We start from the raw sequence: 24127 nt of genomic DNA on the forward strand, positions 1-24127 counted from the left end.
CTGTTTTTAGTTGTGCACCAGCACATAACTCCTCACAAATTAAGTTAGGCGATTTCCATGCTTGCATGGCCTAGCTATCAAAGACGAGCCAAGGAGCCTTTAGGGAAACATGTTTTTCTCTGTAGAATGGACTTTGGGGCATAGCCTGTACAGAACAGTGTTTCCGAATAACGTATTCAAGTGATGCGGGCTACTGCTTCCAGAAAGACTGCTTTCAGATGCATCTGTGCATGTTAAATTACTCTGCTTCCGGCAGAACATAAGATGTGCTTTGCTTTCTCTGTTCAAATCGGAATTCGGATCTCCCCTCCCTGTCTAATATTTAAATATATAACACAAATGTAATGGTCTGATTGAAACTTTAGAAAGATGTAGCTGCATTTTCTGGCAAGAATATACTGAACATTCAGAATAAAAATGTAAAACTCAGCTATAAAATACAAAAAAAATGTGATGCCACTATATTGCCTTGCAATCAATTGTCTTCGAAACATTGTTTACATTTCAGCTAACTAACTTTGGTTACTATAACAAATGCTACAGACATGCAACTAAGAGACAAATTGCTAATCAGTGGTCAGACATGAGGCATTTCGGAATGGCACTAAATTCACCCCGTTTCGTAATAATGATAGAAACCTGTTACACAGTCTGGGGGTGGTAATTACGAGGCACAGTCTCTTAAAAATACATGCTTCAAAACGCCAAGTGCCCCTTGATTAACAGGCATCTCTATAACTAGTGTCACGTTTTTTATCAACATCCTGCCTTTTGGGAGGACTTACAGTCACAGTTTCAGAAGCACTTCATTACTTTGGCTGGGATTGCTAATGTAGTTTTTAAATATTTTGGGGAATAAGGGAAATTACTGGAGCATAATACCCACGGGGTAGCGTGACAATGCTGGTCAAATAACTAAACTAATTTAAAATGAAATAGAATCTAATTTTAGGACGGCGAAAACTGAGTTTCAATCTTTTGTCGTTCAATGACATCTTTAACAGCACAACCCCTCAACTCATTTAATTTTGTCTAAATGTAAAAAAAAAAAAACTAAATGTTTTCAGATAAACAAAGCATGAATCATATATTTATGAAAGATTGCCGCTGCAAGCAGTGACTTCACAAACTCATGAATAGGGTCTCAGACTCTGGCACGAATTGCAGTCATTGCTTACCTGGTCTACTCCCTCCACATCTGCCCTACTAAATTAATCTGATTCCTCAAGGGGAATGTCCTAGGCAATCCTCAAGGGTTTTCATGCCCTACAATTGCATACATTGCAATGCTTGCTTCAGTTGGAGTAGCCTGAGAAGCACCACTGAATTCAACGTTATGCATGTGTGCACTTGAGGCAACACTTTACGCTCTCATTGAAATATGCATGAGTAGAGTAATTTTCAAAGTGAATCATTAAACGGTGGGCGTAATTCAGACTGCTACTTTACGATTATTATCCCTTACTTTCAGCTGTTGTTATTTTACATAAACTGTGAGGTCACTAGAACAAAACGACTACTCATGGCACTTGCAACTATGAAAAACACACCACGGCACAGAGATTCATCATCTATTCTGGCCGAAAATGCAGCAGGTACACAGGACGAATTCATCTTAGAACCATGGGGTTGGGGAATGGCAGTAAAATGGCATATTTTGCCAGCTAGTGAGACAAAGGCCACACTGAGGCACCGAGGTCGGATGCTATAACGTTGCTGCTACACAGAGCGTGTCACTGGCTGGCAAAATACGCAATTTTACTAGGACTTAAAATACAACACGTACTCGTGTGTGTCGGAACCAAAAAGGACTTAAGAAGCGGTGACTCGTCTAAAAACGTTCCCAGCCAAATTAAGGCCGGGACGGAATTATAACCAGCCAGAAGGCTCAACGCATCTTCCGGCACATATAAAGCCCTGAGTAAGTCGCGGGTCTTATTACCGATCGACGAAACACGTGTTGGCTGGAGCGACAACAAGAAAATATTAAATCCACCTATATTTGTCGTACTTGTTTACCTTGTCATAAGTTATTAACTACTTATATGTAAATACTGTCTGTATGTGTGCCAGGGCCTGATATTAGTGGCAGGACATTGTATTTGGTCTTAAATTAGACCAATTGGTCTTAAATTAGACCAAATTGCAACAACACAGAAACTACCCTTGCACATTTTCACCATTTCATGTGCATTACAAAAAGAGAATGGCATACCTACACTTCACACCCTAGCAGGAACTCAGTCCTGTTGTTGTTTGACATAACGTTGGCATTCATAAAATGAAGGTAGAGGCATTTGCAAGAAGCTGTACATCTTCTGTTTCATTGTTTCAGAGAAATAAGTGGCTGTCAGTCACCTACGTTTTGATAGTACTCAGATAGGTGCTCCAAAATGGGGACAAGCACAAGTGATATAGTGGAAGGGTGACGGAAAGGCACTTAGACAACGCTTTAGGCCAGTTGAGGGTTACAGGAGTGGTACATACATGTCTAGTCAGTGTCCTAAACGGACAGAATCAGGCTTATTCTGTCCATAGGTGTCTGGAGCAGGAAGTGGTGTTGGATCGTTCTCAACGGAGTTCATGGTCACAATGGAAGAAAGGCAGCTGTGACTTCATCACCCTGGCAGGATAGATGTAGATCATCCTGTGCACCCAGCACTCCACCTTTGGTGCCATTAGGGATCACACTGGCAGTTCTTCAGGAGGATGCTTACTTTGAAAGGTAGTTTTGGATTGTTGGGTTGAAAGTTTTTCCAGGATTTTTCTTAATAATCAGAGACTAGAAGACGAGCTATGGATCCCATGCAAGTTTAATTATTAATATGTGAAGAAGCTTCAGAAGTCAAAAACACCACTATATTTGTCTTGCACAAAGACCACAATCAATACTTATTGCAGCATTGTGCCTATTTTGTTGAAGATCACTTTTAAATCAGAACTATGTGTGCCAAGGTGTCTATGATGAAGTTAGTTTGGAGCACACTCCTAATCTAAAGCAATGTGGATGTAATAACAAGTATTCATTTTGCCGAAGAATATGCATGTGTAAAATGTATGTTTTCCTTGCAATGTGTAACAGCCATTCCCTGGCATGAACCTGTCACGAGATGGTGCTAAGGAATTGATGCACCCCCTCTTTAAAATGATCATTTGGAGGAGAATGAAGCAATCATGGTAGATGAGAAATGCACCCTGTGATTGCCATCAACTCTTGGGTGCCATATTGCCCCTGCCAAAGATGATACTTGGCTGACGTCAATGGGTCCAGCATTTTGGATCTCATTGCAGAATGCAATCATCTACAGCTTGATAATGAGTCTTCAGGTCTCAATGGTATAAGAGGTCTTACAAAACACTGTCTGATGTATGCTGCTCAACCTCTCCAGATTAAAATATATGAGTGAAAACATTCTCACCTGCAGGCAATCAGACAGGCGACATTCCGGTCATGGACGGTGCTGATGAGACTTCATAAATGCAGCTTTACCATAGACAGTGAGAATTGTCAGTTTACGATTCCAATTGAGTGTTCTTGAGGTTCATCCTGTCAGCCAATGGAGTCAAAGTGTACCTCAACAATGCGCAAAGCATCATGTGAGATGCTGCACCTCAAAATGTGCCACAAGGCAAAGCCACATGGCCATACAATGTAATATTGGAGGCTAACAATGAGCCGCACGCCTCATGTTAAGCCACGGGGAAAGGAACCATCTCCACTCTCACAGAAAAAACTCATCCGGGGACACTATGGCTGCTGCTCCCCGAGCTGACTGAGTCTGGCTTGGCCTTCCCTTCTGCAGGCAGAGCCTGGGCACTCCTTCCTGCTTCAGGCAGCTGCAGTAAGTGTATATTTCCGGTTTCAGATGGAGGTGGATAGATGAAGTCTAATACAAATAATGGTAAAGTATCACCACCAAGTTAAAATGTCTTCCTGATCAGTGACTGTTGAGACGTAAAGATTCTATTCACGGGTCACCACTGCCCTGCAGGCGGCTGCACGCGGGGCACAGCCGGGCTGACAAGGGCAGAAAAGTGTCTGCTGTGCTGAACATGCACAGAGGAGAGCAGTGACTGATGACACATCCCGGGCCGCCCGCACAATCTGTCAAGCATCCGAGGACATGAAACAAAGGAAATCCCGCGTGTACAATTACACTATTAGTGGAACGAGTAGAGCTTGCTCAGAAACATGCCCTAGGGCAATGAAAAAGTGTTTAATGAAAATAAGCAGATCGTCTCAAGGCGGGATGTCATTGTATTAACACAAATTATAGAGAGGTGACTGGAGAGCGGAATACAATGGCAGACCGGGCCCTGGGCTGGGGGACTCTGAACTGAACCACTTCTCAGCAGTAAATGCATTTCTCTCTGGTGGTTTTATGCACCGATACTTCTTGTAAGCTGGAATGGAGGGATACATAGAGTGAATTGTAGGTTAATTTTAGAATCTTTCTGTCAGGTATGCGAACAGAATCCAAGAGTCTTTTAACAAATGACAGAGGGCCCTATTACAAATTTGCTCTTAATCCACTCCACTCCAAAAAAAACACTTTTTTGTTTACTCACCACTTTGGGCTTGTAGGGGGGCTGGATCTCCCGGTTCTCCAGCTTCTCCCAGTCGATCCTCCTGAAGAAGGCGTGCTCCTTGAGGTCGCGCTCCCCCTCGGGCCCGCAGCCGAGGCGCTTGGCAGGATGCTTCGTCATCAGCTACAAACCAAGAGACGCGCACAAGAGTGAAGAGGCCGTTATTATTACAGTGAACACAAAAGGAACTATTTCAGTCAAAATCAATCTCGGAAAGGAAAGACAGCGCATATAATTTGGGCTTTTCATGCTGACGGCCTTGTGTGAGATGTCAGGGTTGCGACAACTCTTTTGCTTAAACATTCTCGTCATGCGTCACCCTAGCGCATCGTAGGTGTCTGCAGCTGCACGGATTGATCGCACAGCCGGGCACTGCTCCCTGTGATCCTTCCAACACTTGGCTGGATTGAATTCTGTGTTGTACCCAGTGCCATGGGAGAGGTGCTTACGCGGCCGAGACTACCCCGTGCTGAAGGGGTGACCCTCCTTACAGCAGGGCGCTAAACTTCCTTTATAACAAAGGAGGAGCAGGACAAATAAAGCAACCCCCACGGTTAACCACATCCCACATGGCACTGTACAAGCGAGTGAGGCTAGCCTGGCACTCCCTTGAGCGGGAGGGAAATCTGACACAAAAGTGGCCGAATTGTGCACTTTGCACCTCCATCCTCTCCTTCTGGTTATACAACTATACTTCCCTTCACACACTTACCATCCCCTTCTCCTCTTCAACTATGTCTCCATACTTCTCTTCATCCATCTCTTTATCCATCTTCTCTCCATTCTTCTCTCCACCCTTCCATTCTTCTCTGACTTCCTTCCTTTCTTGTACCATTGGTTCCCACATGCACAGCTTCAAGACACTACTGTCTTGCAGTGCTAGTTATGATTATGTGTTTGAAGCCAGATCAAAGTCAAACGAGCCATCAACAGCACTTTAATATTAAATGTTATACAGAACTGTCCAAGGAGACCCACACACCTCTTCAAGCTGCTAAAGAAGAAGTTACTTACCTTTGGTATCGCCTTACCTCATAAAGACTCTAACTGCAGATTACCTACTTTAGAATTATCCCTAGGCATCAGACTGGATCTGGAATTTTTTTTGTGAGCAGTTCCGCTGTGCGCCGGTAGGTGGCGTCCTTCAGCTCTGCAGGTGTCGGCAGCTGCTTCCACACAGGAAGTGACGTGTGCGGTATCTATATAGGTGACACCACAGAGCGCTGTCAGTGTCTTTTCGCGACTTTCCACGTCACAAGCGTGGAGCCACAAAGAAAAAGGACCACTGGGGTGCAAAACTAGGGTCCTAAAAAGGGAACAGCCCTTTCTCTAGAAATCCATTTTCAGATCGGGGAGGAATGGGAGGGTTAAGGAAGGAATATATGTTAGAGACCTTTCAAAAGCCTATGTACAATAGAGGACTGCAAAAGGGATGACTGATCTGGCAACCGCAGAAATGCTGAGATGGCAGAAAGAGAGCACTTTAAGGTGCCCAAAGCAGAGCCCTGCTAGGTAGGAGAAAGAATAAACAGAAGAACCTGAGAAAATGGTGCAGAAAGAAATGCAACCTGTTTTTCTGAATACCATGACACAAACTTGCCCCAACGGCAGGCATATACCGTCTTGGTGGAAGGATGCCAGGCTGCCAAGATGACATTACAGACTTCGTGCGGAAGGTCAAAAGCGGTCAGCTGTCACCGCTCAATCTCCATGCGTGAAGGTAGAGCATTGACAGGTTCAGCTAGAAAACCCTAACCCTGTTCCTGTAAGAGAAGCTTCTCCGAAAGGGGCATCCTGATCAGAGGACCAGTGGCCATTTTTAAAAGCTCAGGATACCAACCTCTACAAGCCTAAACTGGAGCCACAAGTATGACTTGGGCCTGGTCGTTTCTGATCTTCTTCAGAACTCTGGGCAGGATAGGTTTACAGGAGGCCTGAGCTCCACCAGAGATGAAAGCGTCTCCGAGTGAGCACCACCTTGGGAACCCCAAAGCACAAAACCACTGACACTGCACATTCTCAGCAGTGGCAAACATATCTAATCAAGGTTCTCCCACTGCTGAAAGACACCTTGCATCACTTCCAGATGAAGACACCATTCGTGCTCCACTAGGCATATTTGTCTAAGTTCGTCTGCCCTGCCTTTTAGAGAGCCTGCCAGGTGAGTTAACCACCAAGGATATGCCCTGCTGTTTCAGCCATGTCCAGAAGCATAAGGTCTTTTGACAAAGGGTTCACAACCGCATCCTGCCCTGCTTGTTGCAGTACCACATGGAGGTCCTTTTGCCCGTTAACAACTGGACTGGCCATCCCTTGCTGGAGGGTAGAAAGGCTTTCATTGTCAGCTGGATTGCTCTGAGCTCCAATAGATTGATGTGGAGTCTGGTTTCCACCGGAGACCAGAGGCCTCTGATCTCCACCTCTCCCAGATGGTCACTCCATCCCAGGAGTGATGCATCTGTCACTACTGTGAGATCTAGCTGGGAAAGGGGGAAGGGTCTACTGCTGACCCAATCATGGTTTGTTAACCACCACTGCAGATCTTTTGCAGTACCCTCTGAGAACTAGACCATGTCGGAGAGATTACCCTGATGTTGCGCCCACTAGAACATCAGGTCCCACTGCAGAGACCGTATACAACAGGGGGCATGTGTCACAAGTTGGATGCAGGAGCCATGCTGCCAGAAGCCTCAGAGTCAGTCTCACCGATATACAGGAAAGAGGCTGAAACATTGGTATCATTGCCTGAATATCCTGGACCCGCCATTCAGGAGGATAAGCCTGAAACTGCACCATGTCTAGAACAGTTCTGATGAAAGGAAGCATCCCAGAGGGAGTCAAGTGTGACTTCGGCACGTTGATAGGGAAACCCAGGCTGTGCAGAAGGCTCTCTGTAGTCTGATGGTGGGAGAAGACAGCCTGAGGTGAGCCCGCCTTCAACAGCCAGTGGCCGGGATAGAGGAAGACTGGCACCCCTGATCTCTGCAGATGAGCTGCAACCACCACCTTCACCTTGGTGAACACCAGAGTGGCGCTGGCAAGGCCAAAACGGAGCACGGCCAACTGAATGTGCTCCTGGACCACGGTGAACCACAGGTAACGTCTGGAAAGGCAGGGGAGGAAACTGAAAGTATGTGTTCTGTAAGTCCAATGCTACCATCCAGTCTCCCAAGTCAAAGGCAGACAGAACTTGAGAGAGTGTGAATATTTTGAATTTCTCCTTTTTCAGAAAGTAATAGAGAGGGGACAAACCTATGATAGGATGAAGGCCTCCTTCCTTCTTGGGCACCAGAAAATAGCAGGAATAACAACCACAAACTACTTCTGGCATCAGTAACCTCTCTATGGCTCCCCTGGCCAAGAGAGCTGCAATTTCCTGGCAGTGTGGCGAAAGATGGTCCGTTGTTAGCCCGTCTCAATTGGGAAGCGTGGGTGGAGTGGTAGTCACAAAGGAGAGAGAGTAGCCCCTTTGAACAATCTGGAGAACCCAGCGGTCTGGTGTCATCGACTTCCAGTGGAGCAGGTGATGGCGTATCCTGCCTCACACTGGTTGCCCATGACGATCAGAAGGCAAACTAAAGAGGCTTGGAGACTGCGGCTGTCGGGGTGGGTTTTCCAACTCAGGTTGCCCAACCCACGGGGTCTGTGGGTACCATGTCTGAAGCCACCCAGAGGCTAGGGAGCTGGTTTGCTGTGATAGCCGGCGGGTAAGGACACAGCAGTAAACTCCTTCTGTGGGCTCGAAAGGAGCGAAAGGAGGACTGGGATTGACAGGAGCCATGGAAAGGCCCATGGACCTGGCCAAAGCCTGCCTTGTATTCAAAGAGGCAGGAGCCATCAAATGGCATGTCCATAAAAAAATCTTGGACATCCCCAGAAAAGCCAGTTGTCCTTAGCCAGGCATGGTGCCTGAAGCCACCGAACAAACCGTTCTGCCTAGCTGGTTGATCGTGTCCAGCCCACATCGAATTGGGAACTTAGCTGCATCCCTCCTATCAGTCATTGCCTGGGAGAGTATGACCCGGGCCTCCTCTGAGACCATGGGCAGCACCTGTGCAACCGAATGCCAAAGGGAATGGGTCTAACGGCCCAAAAGGCATGCAGTGTGCACAGACCGCAATGCCAGGCTGGTGGAAGAAAACATTTTCTTACCCATGGATCCTTTTGGATTCCTTATCTGCAGTGGTGGTGGGAAAGGTGCCAGGATTTACTTGGGAAGTGGAGGGTTGGACTACCAGGTTCTCAAGGGTAAGGTGTTGTGTGAGCAAAGAGAGGTGCCCTGGGTTGGGGTGATGTTGACAAGTAAATGTCTTGTTCACCAGGGCCCCTGTGCAGAGCTTGGGCCATGCTACGAGCAGGTCATCAATAAGGACTTCTTTAAATGGTAACTGTCAGCTGAAGCACCTCTGCAAAGAGGTTCGTTTTGACTGCCACGGTGGGCAGCTGAAGGTCTAGGACCTCAGCTGCCTGTCTCATCATCATTGCAAATGAGACTCCTTTCTCCATAGCCACAATAGGAGGACACACCAAGCCAGTATTAAGGGAGGTGTCTTGTCCACTGGCATCTGCCAAATCCTCACACCAGTCTATAACGGGGTCTAGGACTGGTATTCTTGAGGGTACAATGTCCCCTCCCAATCTTTCTCAAGTGCTAACCCATAAGAATAGGGCTCAAGCTCCAGCCTGGAGGAATGGCTCTATTAGGCGCTGGAAGCGGTGGCTGATGATGCCCCTACGGCTCTGTGTCGGGACTAAAAATGGGGATGGCAAAGCCAGAGAGCGCCGGCGGTGCCAGGAGTGTTAACAATGGGACCGGCACCAGGGAAGGTCGAAGTGGCTCCAGTCTGGCCCAATCTGTGGATCAAAGGGGCCTGAATGGTGCAGGAGGTGGTCCCACCACCGGGGAACCTGAAGTTGACCATCAACCATCAAGAAGCATGAGGGATCGTTCTTTCAAGGCCTTTGGGTGCGTGGCTCAAAACACCAGAGACAAACATGGTACAGGTCCGTGACCGGCATTTGCCGGCGACAGGCGCCGCAGGGCTTAAAACCAGGCTTCTAGTAGACATCCTTGCCCCACCAGCAGACAAGTTTTGAAAAACCTCGACAAAAAACGTCAAAAAATAACAGTTAAAAAAATGACTAGGGGTAGCGTTGTCCAGATCTGCGCAATCTGGTGCGGAAAGAGAAGAGCTTACGTTAGCGTGCTGGGGTGGTGCCCATCACGTCACTTCTGGTGCGGAGGATGATGCCAAGTGGCGCCGAACTATGCCACCTTCCTACTCACTCAAAATTTCTGTATCCAATCTGACCCCTGGGGTTAATTCCAAGTTAAGGAATCTGCACCTATAAGTCTCTATCAGATGACGGGGGTTCATGACACCTCTGACACCAGAACTTGCATGTCTACTTCCTATATCTTACATTTCCTTTCCAATTCTCAACTTTGGCCCTTGCTTATTGTGTTATTGTTTCTATACATTTATATATGTTGGAATAATCATTTGATGTACCCTTGTTATTGTAATGGTATGCTCTTTAATGGATTGTTGAACTGTGATCATTTGGTTATTGACAGTAGAAAGGTGGATCCAGGAAGGAAAGCTGTTGTGGGTGGGATTTATTCCTTTTTTACTATAAAGGACAGTCTGAACGTTCCTGCATTCCTAAGGGGGTCTCCTAGTGATCATTTCAATACTTGAATGTGCTGATCAGCAAGGGCCACAAGCATAGGGAAAGATGAGCACAGTCTGTTGGGGTTTCTGGGAAAATAAATGCCCTGAGCCTGATTACTGTGGAGAGCTTTTCAATCATCAAATATTTTCATTCAAAATCCATGCAACTCGTCCTCACCCAATGTTGAGTTAATGAGCAAGAGGGGCATCACGTATAATGCAGAACAGCTTAGCTGAAACAGCTTTAGGTGCTTCATGACTGAACAGCATTGTCCATGTTCTTTCAACTTGGAGGTCATACCAGCATTGAGGTGGTGTCTAAACACTGCCTATTTTTGCAGTAAAGATTGAGGCACATGAATGATAAGCTCAAGTTTGCACAATTTTGGTGGAGTCTGGAAGCCAAGAATAGAAAACAGGGCTACTATTTATAAAGTCGCCATCTTAGCAATTAGACTGCGTAGCTGATCATCATTTGACGCTGATCGGCTGGAATTGGGACGTGGATCCTAAAACTCGGTTGTATTTTGCAGTTATAGCTCCATAATATGGCTTCAGCATCATATACGATGGCCTTTAACTTAGGTATGAGTTAAGTTTGAACCAATTAGGCTGTGCTGGGCAGATGATAAGAATTACCTGCATAACTGATTATAAACAAGACTTGGGTTTTGGTTTTTTGTTCTCAACATTTTCATACATAAAACAAATAGCTTCATCTTGGGAGATGCTATATGCAGCTAATATAGATGAACCAATGTTCTTCAACGGACTCTGCAAACACCGTCAAGTTTTCCAGGACACCAAAAGAAAGAACAGAGGATATCTTTCTCCTCATCACAGATGTCGATATTAAGAGTGCTCTCACTACCTACAATTCCTTTCCTTGGGAAGTTCAGAAACACAGTGATCCCTATCTTCTTGGATGACAAACCACTCAGGCAAAGTGGCCTTTAAAAATGACCATTATTAAAGATCAAGATGCATGCAAAAGACCTTGTATCCCAATTTAGCTTTCAATTACAGGCGTTTACCATTTTAGATGCATCTGCGGTGGGTTGAAAGCTGCATCTGCTGTGGAGGTTTATCTTAAACGAATAACTAAATATTGATGCAAAAAAGCACATCAATATGGAACTTACTTTAATTCGATACAACCTACGTTTAGCCCAAATCTAACTCTGCTTTTTGTATACCTACTCCGTGGTCTCAGTCCTATTATTTTGAAATCATTTACCTTATTCTAGTACTTGGAGGCATTTTCAAAGCACTCATTACCTTTTCTGAAATATTTTTAATGTTGTTCCTGAGTACCTGGCCTCATAACAAGATCCCTTGACCAGGGACTATTGTTACAACCCAGCAAAAAGAAATTAAGTCAGTGGGCAAATGGAGATGGCAACAAACTAATATTAACCAGTCCAATTAAATACCATGATCTGAGTAGGTCTAAGAGATTAATGTTCACTGTTGTGAGCAGAACAGTTAAACAAAAGCTAACAGGTTTAGATAATCCAATATTGCAGTGTTAGGTGTAAATAATGATTATGGCACTATTTCATTTCTAGTGAAATGGGACAATGTTGACAAAACTGGCATGATCAAATATACACACCTGTAGCATTGAAACAAAGATGCTTTAGTAAATAGACCGTGAGGATGCACAAGTAGAAATAGGTAGCATTTAGCGGGTCACAGATACATAAAATGCATTCATAAGTAGGTCGTTTCCACCACATCTGTTTAGGAGGAATAGACTGACACATCTCAGCCTTCTCGGCTTGTGGACACTTAACTGAAAGTAATCAAACATATTCATTGTGGAAGAGTGTGACCATACACACACAACTAACTACACTCAGAACTTATGAGTGGGAACTAAGGAACAATGAAGCATAAAGCACTGAAGAATGAGGCTAAGAACGTATTGATTCGAGAACTGAAGCTTCACACATGCACAAATTCCCTACCCAAGCCACATCACACATTTCACAGTAGAATCATCCTACACCAATCATAAGGAATCCAACAAAGACATGTGAACAACATGATAATATCAAATGGAGCATGGAAACGAATGAAATGAATGTGTGGTACCCTTTTAACACTTCTCATCTTGTAGCTGAATAAACACATCAGACAAGCATGGGGAGAGTTCAAATCCAAACTGTAGTGGGCGTGTGACCCGTACTTCATAATAGGGTTCTGATAGAAAGGGGAGCATTCATTTGCATATGATGACCTTTACCAACTTAATAAACACAAACTGGATAGGTCTCAACCCAAGTCTCAGAGAAACTCTACTCAACCCCTGGTACTTATAGCACATGCACCAGCAGGCAATTCCTCAAAAACGAGAGTTAACTTCAAACAGTACAAGCAATTAAAAAATAAAGAACACACCACAATAAAATTCCCAAACTAACTTAGAAAAAGACAGAAAATTGCAATCAGCAAAACAACAACATAATTAAATCCAGGAAGCAGGTACCAGAGAAATATATTTTTTAAAGGTTAGAAAAAATGAAGTGAAAATCAGAAGTGGCAGTTCATAGTTACCCTGAACATGGGCACAACTGCAAAGCAGCAGATGTAGAATACACAAAGGTGTCATCCTGGCAAACCTTTTACCTTCTGATTTAGTATTTTATCTAGAAATCAGAATCCTCCAATGCGGTAAGGTCCAAGACTGAAGCTGGTGAGGGTCCCTCGAACCCTGATATGAGCTGAAGCAGAGAAGCAAAAGCCCCAAGCAGCACAAAGTTGGATTTGGCAGCTGCTAAGGTAAATTCATTTTGAGATAAATTTGTCTCCTCACCCCGTCCAAGGTTTCACCTTCGGACATAATCATTTTTTTGGTTCTCAAAATCCTCAAGCAGGGAAAGGCTGGAAGATGTAGCTGAGCTGAGCATGGCTCCACAAGACTGAATATCACAACCACAAGGTCTTACTGAACTCCCTTTCAGTAAGGCAAAAAGCTGATTGAGACAAACTGGTTATCATGACTGGCTTGGGTGCGCCCTCGTTTGCCAGGCCCAAATCTTCATTTTTAAATGCATATATGTTGGAACTGGCATGTTCTGTTTGGCTGAGGTGACGCCCTAGCCAAGCAGAACCTATCACTCGAATCAGGGGTGCTTGATTACACTCACTGTATAAACTGCATTCACCCTTGGATGGTTTTACACCCAGCAGTTAGGCTTATCACAGAGGCAATTTGTAAAGCATTGGCACAGCACTCTCACACAATATATACACTGAGCATCAGAAAAAATACTGCACACTTGCTGTGTGTAAATAACGTGTATATTCAACACACACATTAACTAATACAACATGAACATCCGGTATTTCTGGACATAAATCAGATTCGGAAATATCACTAGAAGTACTAGGCTAACTGTGTTAAACTTAAATCAGTAAAATGCAAACTTGGCAAATATCCTATTTAACCCCCTCCCCCCGCACACCCTTATGCAGTGTGAAACCTTGTCCGCACAAGGATCACCTTGGAAATTTTTAGAATTCAACAACACACAGTTATAGGGTGCACCCCAAATCCCAACGATATCAGAAAGGTGTACACACAGATATTTACAACACTTTCAAACAGCACCGTGGTTCGAGGCCGCACAGGTAAAAATCAATGTCAAATGTAGTATTCTTTTGGCAAGGAATCAATGTGTAAAGCAACACTGCTGTGCAGTGTAATTAATCACAGGCAGTCACTCCCATACACTCACTCATCACCAATATGCAGTGCCACGGATATTAGGCAGCTCCGTATGGAACACACAAGCACACAGCAACCTAATGGGGTGCAACTGATATCAGCAGGTCAGTTGATAATGCACACGCAGACCCCGTGGCCCAAATCCCTCCTCCACCCTTTAGCTGACCCAGACTACCATACACCCATGGGCTGGAGATAAAAGAAACCTTCCCCCTGATACTAGGCCGGCTGTGGCTGGACTCACACTTAGTCAAGGTCCCAGGGAAGAAGGTGGGGGTAGGCAGCAGGAGTAATTAGGTGGCCGTTGACAAACGGGGGCGGGTTTGGCCACTACTCGGTAAGTTCACCCACGGTATACAGAGTAGGAGCAGGAGACGGGCAATAGTGATTCAATCAAAGGATTTGACACTGTGCCTTCTAGCATCAACCCAGTTCTGCAAAGTATGGAGGTCGCAAAGTTGATTGACCTGCTTTCAATTGCTCTCTGAAGCATTCTTTAGCCAAGTCAATTACTGTCACCACCCAGGCCCGATCTAGGCAATACAACCTGGCAACACAAAGTAGTCTGGGTCGGGTGAGGAGAGGGAAGTTGTCAGCCGCATTAAGGGCACAAAAATGAGTAATTGATGAATGGGGGATAAAGCAGGAGAGACTTCCAGAAGAGGTGGCCCCTGTCAGATAAAAGTAGGGCCAGGGAACCCGGGTACCACGGAACAGGAATCTGCTTCTCTGCACTTCCCTGGAAATGAGGCACAACGTCTGGTGCACGTTGGTACGAGTAGCACCAGACAGTTACGGCCACGCACAATGCAGAGTCATAACCTCATTACCTCCCTCGAAATGAGGCACAATGTGTGGTGCCCTTTGATCTGAACCGCAACAGACAATTCTGGTCACATACAATGAAGAGGTGCAAATTCCGTAACTCTCTGGAAATAAAGCACATCGTCTGAGGCACATTGTATGGTTTCACCAGACAATTCCGGTCCCACACAACGAAGAGTTGCAAATTCCGAACCTACTTGTAACCAAGGCACGTTGGTACCAGTTGCACCAGTTGGGATCCCGCAGAAAATGGGGGCACTTAAGAGGGCACCGCTCGCCAGGAGTCACAGGTAGTTGGTGCGGGTCCTCGGGGTAGGTCTTTAATGTCCCTGAGACCTCCACAACAGAACAGGTGTCAAGCAAACAAGCCCTTGTAGAGCACATTTCAGGGTGCCTACGTCAGTCACTATTCAGGAAGGGAGCACAGTCTCTTAAAATGACCGTTATCCTCCTTGTACACAACAGATTCCTTTGGCAGTGAGTGCCACGCAGTGCCAGCATCTCTGGTTTCACGGCCCCAAAAGTGTATCTCTACCATATTGAAGTATGGCACCAGTAGTTATACTGTAGTGTGCCTTTGACGTCGGGGGAGGTTCAGAGGGTTTCCCTTTGAACCACAGATGTCTCCCCTAAATTTCATTCCTGTCTGCCATGGGGCCGAGGAATGCAGATCTTAATCTTTAATGATCTGGCTCCCAGAGGCCAAGTGTCAAAACCTCTTCCTACAATCTAACCAGCCAGGCCCTCAAATTGCAGAGGTATGTCATTCCAGTTGCATACCAAATGTTTAAAGCTGTCGCAGAGGAATGCAGAGATGTGATCCTCCACCCTCCAGTGTGGACTAGGGTCAAACTAAAAGGCACACAAAGGATTTTACAGTAGAGAAATGCCCACTTTCTAGAAGTGGCATTTCTAAGCTCTCAATGACAAATCCCTCTTTACCACAGTAAAGGATTTGCCATTGTGAATCAAATGATATGAAGCTTTATGTGACTGCACCACTGTAAGCTAGTATTGCAGCTTGAAGTAATCTCAGCCATTCCAACCATGTTAACCTATGGGAAGAGCAAACCTCTTAGGTAGTGAAAATACACAAGGGTATTCTTCACTACCTGGGCAGGAAACACACTCTACATTTCCCCTACAACTGGCTTCATCTCTCAAGACTTACCCCAGGGGTGCAAAGTGGTAGTGAAAGGTCCACTCAGGATTGGCTATTGGTTTAGAAAAGCATCCTCAGCATAAGTGGAATTGCACGCACACACAGGCCTGCAATGGCAGGCTTGACATGTTTAAAACAACAGGTAAGCACCACTTCCTAATATGTGTAGGAAAGACCCACGCACTTTCTGAGTAGATTTACAGTGGGAAATTGCCCAGAGCCCTAAGGCCACTAAAAAAAAATCAGCAAAACCCTGTTGTTGTCCCGCGGGAAGAGCTGTCCTTCTCTGTAGGGAAAACCCACATGTGGCCCTTTAGTACCTGGGACAGGGAACACCCATGTGTATCTGCCCTGCCTTGCGCTTACCACTTGCCCTACACCCCAGTGCTTACCCTAGGGGTGCGCTAGTGGTAGTGAAAGGCCTACTGAGCGTTGGCCGAGTTGGACATGCCAACCTGAGCATAGGTGCAACTGCGCCACCCACAGCCCTGCAATTGCAGGCTTGATATTTGTTTGAAAGACTATTCTGGTGGGTGGCACAATCAGTGCTGCGTCCCGCCATTAGCCAGTTCAGTACCTGGCCTTTGAATGTGGCGTACCTTTTTACTGGGCACTCACAGGTACAACACCAAAACCAAAGTAAGCATCACTTCCTAGCATGGATAGGAAGGGTGCGCACCCTTTCACATTGCATTACAGTGGGAAAGCGCCCAGAATGCAAATCTGAACTTTTTTATTTAGGCAGTGAATGTCTGTTCTGTTACATGTGGCACTTCACTTTATCACGTCTTGCAGCTCTAAAACATATATGGGAGATGGAACATCTGTGTTGCCATAGAATGTTGCCAAATCCTATAGCTCTGTTGACATGTATGGCGTGGTATGCTTCAGGGTGCTTTGGTTTGCATTCAGCAACTTTTCAGTTTTCCTTCAATCCATTAAGCAATGAGACAAACTTGTCAGAGGTTGATATATGCCACTGTCTGGGAACAAACTATTTCCATATTATTTTATGCAGAGAAAAATGCGCGCCTTATCCACAGTTGAATTTTCATATGAGTCCTTGCCATAAGTGTTGAAGTTATTCAGAGAGCCTCCCAGGGGCAAGGAAGTGGCAGGGGATAATATAAGACTCAAGCAGAATGACCTGTCTGCACTGATGACGTGCTGTGCGTGCTGCTGCTGGCAATGCACTGGAGTTGGCTGTGACCAAAGCCCACATTTTCTTGAACTTTCAGCCGCAAGTGGAAGGTACAATGCTGTGCTGATGATGACTAATGCAACCCTGATCTCCTCAAATTCATACAGTTCCTGTGTAATACATGTTTAGGCTGAGACTTTTCCATGATTTTGTACTTTGAACATGTCATATTACTATAGTAAAGTACTGAGTGCAGACAAAAGCTTTTCCTGTTTAATATTATATTGTATCTGGACATCATCCCTATGTAGTAGGTGCAGCATTTAGTGAAATATCTTAACGGATTTCATTATGGCGTCCAACTACTGTTCAGCAGCCATAAGTCAAATTAACATAAATCTTTCTATAAACTTCCAGTAGTGCTCAATAGAGGACTGTAGTGTCCAGATGGGCATTGGTCCTAATGCGCCACTTGTAGAAATGTTTTGTAAAGTTACCATTCAGTAGAACTTAAACACAGAAGATGGAGGCTGGCAGGTCTTACCACAGTTGTCTTGTGGTTGCATCTATCCTGCTTTGATGTTACCTCATAAGAAATTTCAACTCATTCTTGTATTATTTACGTACAACATTCAATTACCTCTGTATTTACCCATTTTAGAGAGCTGTCCCTTTTTGTCATCCCTGTCTTAAGCTTACTTAATGTGGCCATACATGAAGTCATTCTGACTATCCTTTGCAAAGTTGTGGTGGGAATCCATGTCCTATGAAGAGCCCTCCTGCTTGAGGATGATGGAACATGGACGTAAAAGGCTGAATCTGCAGATGTCTGACGGTGGGACATGTGAATCCTTGGTGAAATAAACTTAACTGATGTAATTTAGCAGCATAATCCTTATAAAAGCATGTGGCGTTTGTGTAGTACTCCTGTCCGTACCCAGTATTCGGTTTTGGCCTTTCCCAATTAGAGTTCCAGTTGTAAAAGATAAGTGATAAACGGCTTGGAGCTGCAGGATGGAACAATCAAGAGAAGACAATGCCATAAACATTTTGATATCCCAGTGTCATTGCAAAACACATTTTTTAAGCTGATTATTATATGTATATTCTTTCCGCCACTTTCCAGTAAATTAAGCTGGAGGATTCACTGTTCCACCTCCATTTATAAGAGGTTTCCTTGGGAAATGCAAAATTTACCACCACTTGGGAGGGTAAGGTTTGCCGGGCACAGCAGAAAATCATTGCCATATTTTATTAATGCTCCTTCAGAACCTCTGGAATTGTAGCCAATTACTTGAAAATAGTGTCATGAAATGCAGCATTTATCTCTGTCATTTCCAGAATTTTCTCTGAGGAGCCCTACTGACCCGCCAAGTAGAAGTGAGGCCTACTTAGTGTGCCACTTTTGAGTCCTATTATCCTCAATTTATCCATCGGACCTTAATTCATATGGAGGTAAGACAACTAATTTCCCAAACATTTTGTGAGGGAGATACCAATCACAAAACTTCTCACCAGCTGCACACATTCCTACATAAGGAAGTCCGGCTTGCCTACTAAGCCAAGATATTTCCAAGATACTTTAACAGTTCCTGTACAAAAGCCTATGAAAGCTATTGCTTTTTGATCCTTTTATTTTAAAAGATTTTGCTGGAAGATGCAACATTTTACCCCATTGTTTTAAAAAGAAGATTTGCATTGGAAATGGTGACCGGCCTCCTAAAAAATGATGCGTTCCCTGAAAGTGAACCCCAATGCTCACCCACCCATGCGCAGCCCAACCCAGCTCTACCACTCTCAAAGTTTACCAGCCGGCACTGTACCTTACTACCACTGGTAAACTTACAGAAGACTTTGAGGCATTCATCAACACTATTGCGGATCCAAGCGAGATCTTCCTCTTGGTGTAATAGTTGATCAGAAGGGTACCAAAACAAAGGGAATCAGCTGTATCAACAAGCCCTGGCCCCTGAAAGGACATAGCTTCTTGGAACCATCCACTGGCATCATGGGCTGTAGTTTATCAAATCTGTCATCTTGCAAATGAGGCCTGAACAAGAGGAGTGCATGGCCTGAATACAACTAACTTCAGGCCTTTCTTCAGTTCTACTGGATTTGATTAATAGCACAGCAGTGGTTGAGGCCTGAATACAAGCACTGCAAACCCAAATCCCTGAACTACAAGGGCAACGGAGGCCAGAACAGCACCACGGTGAGGCCTACATTATGCTGTACTGACATCTTTCTACTTACAAACTGGCAAAGCTGAACAACTCTGATGAGCACCAAACAGAATGAAATATGTATACGGTTCTATATTAAAAAAATGTGAAAGAACGTATCCCAGATTAAAAACTGCAATGACCAGACTGCACTGAGAAACGATAGGTTGTGCTTCTAAAACCTGTAACAGAGTTGGAACAAATGAGCTATAAAATCTTTTGGAATATGGCCCAAAATGCAATGGTACCCTAGAAAGAGGCGCAGCCGTTAAAGTCAGGGAGCACATCTGATAGTCCCTGATGTTGTTTGCTGGAGCACGGCCATAAAACTTTTTTATTTATTGCTCATAAATGTGCAAACATATGTATGTATGTATGTATGTATGTGTGTTCTTATATAGCGCTCGACTTACCCTAGGGCATCTCGGCGCTTGCATTGGGAACCCGTCCTGGCTTTTCCCTGTGAGATAACCCGTCCTGGGCATCCCAAAGGTGAAAGCCAGGCATCCAAACATACTGCTGGATAGTTACTAAACAGAAACTGACTAATTGATGGAATTCCTTTTGCTTTCCAAATACATCTCTGAAAAATAATCCCTTTGTCCATCCGAGTCCTCTAAACATTGCTGAAAGACCGTCCGTCATGCCTGGTCAGTAATTAGCAGCTAAAATGCACAGTGACAAGATGCCTGGCAGGTCTCTCTGGAACACTTCACACCCACTATGCACCGTGTCCTCCGCACGCACTATGTAATTTCTTTTTTGTTTCAATGAACTCATGTGACTTTCGTGAAGGAATTGGTTTTGTCTCGATTTAGGATTTAAAATACCTGTACTCGTGTTTCTTCATTACGACTTGGAGGCAAAATCAACAACCATGATATATTTCTAATGACAGCGACATCTTGGGAAGCACTCGCTCTTATTTGCTTAGATTGGCATCTACTTCTGCAAAGACCTTTCATCCTCTACACATGGCATCCTGCTGGGTGGGGAGAGATGTGCGCCACCTACAGGCAGGCTTGTACTCCACACTCCTCGCTGATTGATCACACGTTATAGGCTTCCATTTGAGAGGATATTTCAGAAGCAAAACACACCCACGTTCATTTACTTCCAACGTGTGCTCCATCAGATTATGTTATATTGAAATAATACTCCACTTAAAAAAAGAGGGGCAATTAAATGATAATGAATGGGTCATATTTCAGTCCTAGGAGACGTAATGCCAATCTTGTCAAGCTTTAGACATCACACCACAAATAAAAGCATGCATAGCATGATCAGTGGGAGGCTCGACGCCATCTTGGTGCCGTACTCACCCCTTTGCAGATAGAAACGGCTTCTTTGGACATTGCTTTTGGGTACGAGACGTTGTGCTCCATTATAGACTGGAAAAGTTCATCTTCATCTTCCCCATCGAAAGGAGGCTGCAGAAACAGAATGGGTAACATTTCAATGTTTAGCACATTCACTGCAATGCTGAGAGTGAAACAGCCACCTAGAACCACTAGGAATGCCCCTGTAACTACTGTTAGAAGCTAAGATGGCTACGCAACCTCTCTGGGCACACGGCTCATTGGAAGATTTGCTATTCGAATGTGGCATTTATAAAGGGCTCTGTTACTAGGAGACCGGGTGTCCAGGCACTGACATTAAGGGGTACCAACTCCCAATTAAATGACAGATAAGAGGTGGGTCTTCAGCAATAAGTAGAAGAAAGAGGTTCTCCTAGTCATCCCCAGATAAAGACGAAGGTTATCATATCCTTGGCTGTGATTGCTGATAACCCTCGGCCATCAAGTGCAGTATGTCAAAAGTGTGGGACATTGAGTATAAGAGCAGAAGAGGAATACAGTGTTCTCTTAGGGTAGTACATGGTGAAAAGTGTCCTAAAAAGGAAGGATCTGAGTGATAGATGGAGAAAACAATCAAGGGATGAGAGGCACAGCTGGCAAAAGCTTTTATAATAGCTTTAATGACCTTGGGGACAGGTAATAATGCTTGTTATTGTTTCTTTACCATCCATGTGTGCATATGTCCTAAACAGAGGGCCATTAATTGGACAAGGGTTGAAAACTGATATTATGCTGAAGAGAATTACTGAACAGTAGAGCATTGGCTCCTATGGTCTGTGTATTGTGACCAATATGGCAAAAACACTACCATTCTTGAGGCTTGCACTGGTGATAATCATCTGAACTGGCTTCATGTAACTGGAAGTTAGATACAGAGTGGTGCCTCGGCTTCAGATGTTCCCTGGGTAACTTTGCTTGCTTGGGATGTTTGCTGCATCATGGTTGTGCTAAACCTTGGTGTGTGTCGCCTCACTGTCAATGTTAAGTAACTGCAAGTTCTGCTGGTGGAGTAAAGAGAAAGCACTTATAGCTGCAGGGAGTTTTACACCCCCCGAGGCTGCTGGTGAAAGAGATATGTTATTAAAACCTTATGCCTTTGTTGGGTCCAAAAGAACCCTTCTTGCCGGACTCTAGAAGGGGTGTCTGATATATTCTGGCTCTCACTCAGGATGTCTCACAATGCAGATGTATCATCTCCTTTCTCACTGGAAGAACCCAGAGGATCCCCCTCCCACCTTTCACCTCTGAACCCAAGGAGATCATCTGCGGTGTCGGCCAGGGCACATTCCCTCAGCCTCACACTCTTCAATGTATATATGACCCCACTGGCTAACAATGTCAGATCCCACAGTCTCAACCTAATTTCCTTCGCAGACGATACCAAACTCATCCTCTCACTCACCGACAAACCCAGTACCATCAGAACTAACTTCCACAGATGCACAACAAACGTCGCCGACTGGATGAAGAGCTGCCTGTACCTGAACACACACAAGATGGAAGTACTGACCTTTGGCAACAGCAGCAACGCATGGAATGACTCCTTGTGGCCATCAGACTTAGGACCCGCACTCACTCCCTCCAACCATGCAAGAAACCGCAGAATCATAATTAACAACAAGCTCACCATGAAATCCTAGATCAACGCAGTCTCCTCCCCATGCTTCCCCACTCTGCACTTGCTAGGTAAGATCATCAAGTGGCTACTAATACACATGAGATGCACTGTGACACAAGCTCTCATCACCAGCCGACTGGACTACGGCAATGCCCTCTAGGAATCACTGCAAGACTCCTACACACACTTCAGACCATACAGAACGCCACAGCCAGACTCATCCTCAGCCTTCCCCAATGAGCCGACATCACCCCACTTCAGGAAACTCCACTGGCTCCCTGTACACAAGAGATGCAAATTCAAGCTGCTGACCCACGCACACAAGGCTCTACACAACCTAAGACCTTGCCTACATTAACCAGCGCCTGAACGTCCACCAACCGTCAAGAAGACTACGCTCCGCCTTTCTTAACCCCTTGGCCGCGGCGGTAAATCCGCAGAGGCGCTGAGGGAGGGGAGGGTCGCGCGGCGCCACCATGCTTGTGAAGGAACCACTCCGTCACGGGCGGGCTGTGCTTATGACGGAGTGGTTCCGTCACGACTCTGCCCACTCGCGAATTCGCCCGCACAGGCGGGGAATCAGTGCCTCGTGGGCGGAGCAGTCGCGGCATGACGGAACCACTCCGTCATGAGCACACGCCACTCCTGGCTCGTGACGGAGTGGTTCCGTCACAAGCATGGAAGGGGTTAAACTTGCACATACTCCCCGCGTCTACCAAAGAAGAAGTGGAGGGATCTCCTTCTCCCACATCGCAGCAAAGACCTGGAACAGCCTCCCCACGCACCTCCTCAACATCACCTCACTTCCGGAATTCCGATTGGCCCTCAAGACCAGGCTGTTCGAATAAGCCTCCGGGACCTGCAACCACCAGGATACCCTATCGGGTGTATAGTTGCGCTTTATAAATCCTGATTGATTGATTGAATGTACCACGGAACAATCCTGAGATACTCTTGCGAGAAGCAGCTATATTACAAAATTAGTTGCATCTTTGGAGCCTTCATGAAAATAAATATTTAACACGGTATACTTATTAATAGTTTAATAAAGTGTTGCAAATTTGCTTTCAGTACCTCAAGGCAACGAGCAGTGGAGCGGGAAGAAAGACATCATGCTTATAGCGCCCACTACCCGACTAAGTTTCTTGGTGCTGAGGAGTATGCACAAATTTGTGTCAGTGCAGAAACAGGTGCAGTTAGTGTTCAGCTAGGTGGGTAAGTAGAAGATAGTTTTCAACCCATGTTCTACACAGAGGTCAGTCAAAGGAGGGGTGTAAGTATGTTAGTTTTCAGGTGTTCCTTGAAATTATGAGGCACGTCTGTGCCCTTAAGCTTACATTCAGAGAACTTCACCACCTCTGGCTCTAAACTCTCAATGATCAGTTACTGTATACAGGGCCGGACTGGGAAGGCAAACAGCCTTGGCAATTGAGTTGGACCGGCCGCGGGGGGAGGGATAGGGGGGCATGTGGAAAACACTGCAGCTGCTTTTGCTACAGGGAGCAAACATTGCAGATATCCTGCAAACCCGGCGCCTGGGAACAAAATTGTCCCCCACCCTGGTGGCCCACCGGGGAAACGCCCGATGCCAGCTATGGCCAGACTGGCCCTGATTGTATATCAGGCTCATTGCTGAATAATTATGGAGCTGCTGATTGCAGGTTCTAGATACATGGGTGTAGGAAATAGGATTGGTAATTGAGGTGGGCAAGAAACCCAAGTCTTGTGTGAGCTATGGTTGAGCTCCCACAAAGTTAGGGAATCTAGTCCATAGAAAGTAAACACAATTCTCTGATGTATTCGAGG

General features: G+C 45.3%; 1 protein-coding gene across 1 annotated transcript in view; it reads right to left on the reverse strand.

Annotated features, from left to right (window-relative positions):
- The window catches only part of PRKCA (protein kinase C alpha), a 1234993-nt gene that overhangs the window by 22484 nt on the left and 1188382 nt on the right, over positions 1-24127 (reverse strand). Inside the window, exons 15-16 of the mRNA XM_086930938.1 lie at positions 20668-20775; positions 4570-4710 (exon numbers count right to left, since the gene is read on the reverse strand). Coding sequence (XP_086787064.1) covers positions 4570-4710; positions 20668-20775 — 249 coding nt within the window. The remainder of the gene's footprint in view (positions 1-4569; positions 4711-20667; positions 20776-24127) is intronic.

The sequence above is a fragment of the Lissotriton vulgaris genome, chromosome 7 (genome assembly GCF_964263255.1).
Source record: "Lissotriton vulgaris chromosome 7, aLisVul1.2, whole genome shotgun sequence".
Classification (NCBI taxonomy): Eukaryota; Metazoa; Chordata; class Amphibia; order Caudata; family Salamandridae; genus Lissotriton; species Lissotriton vulgaris.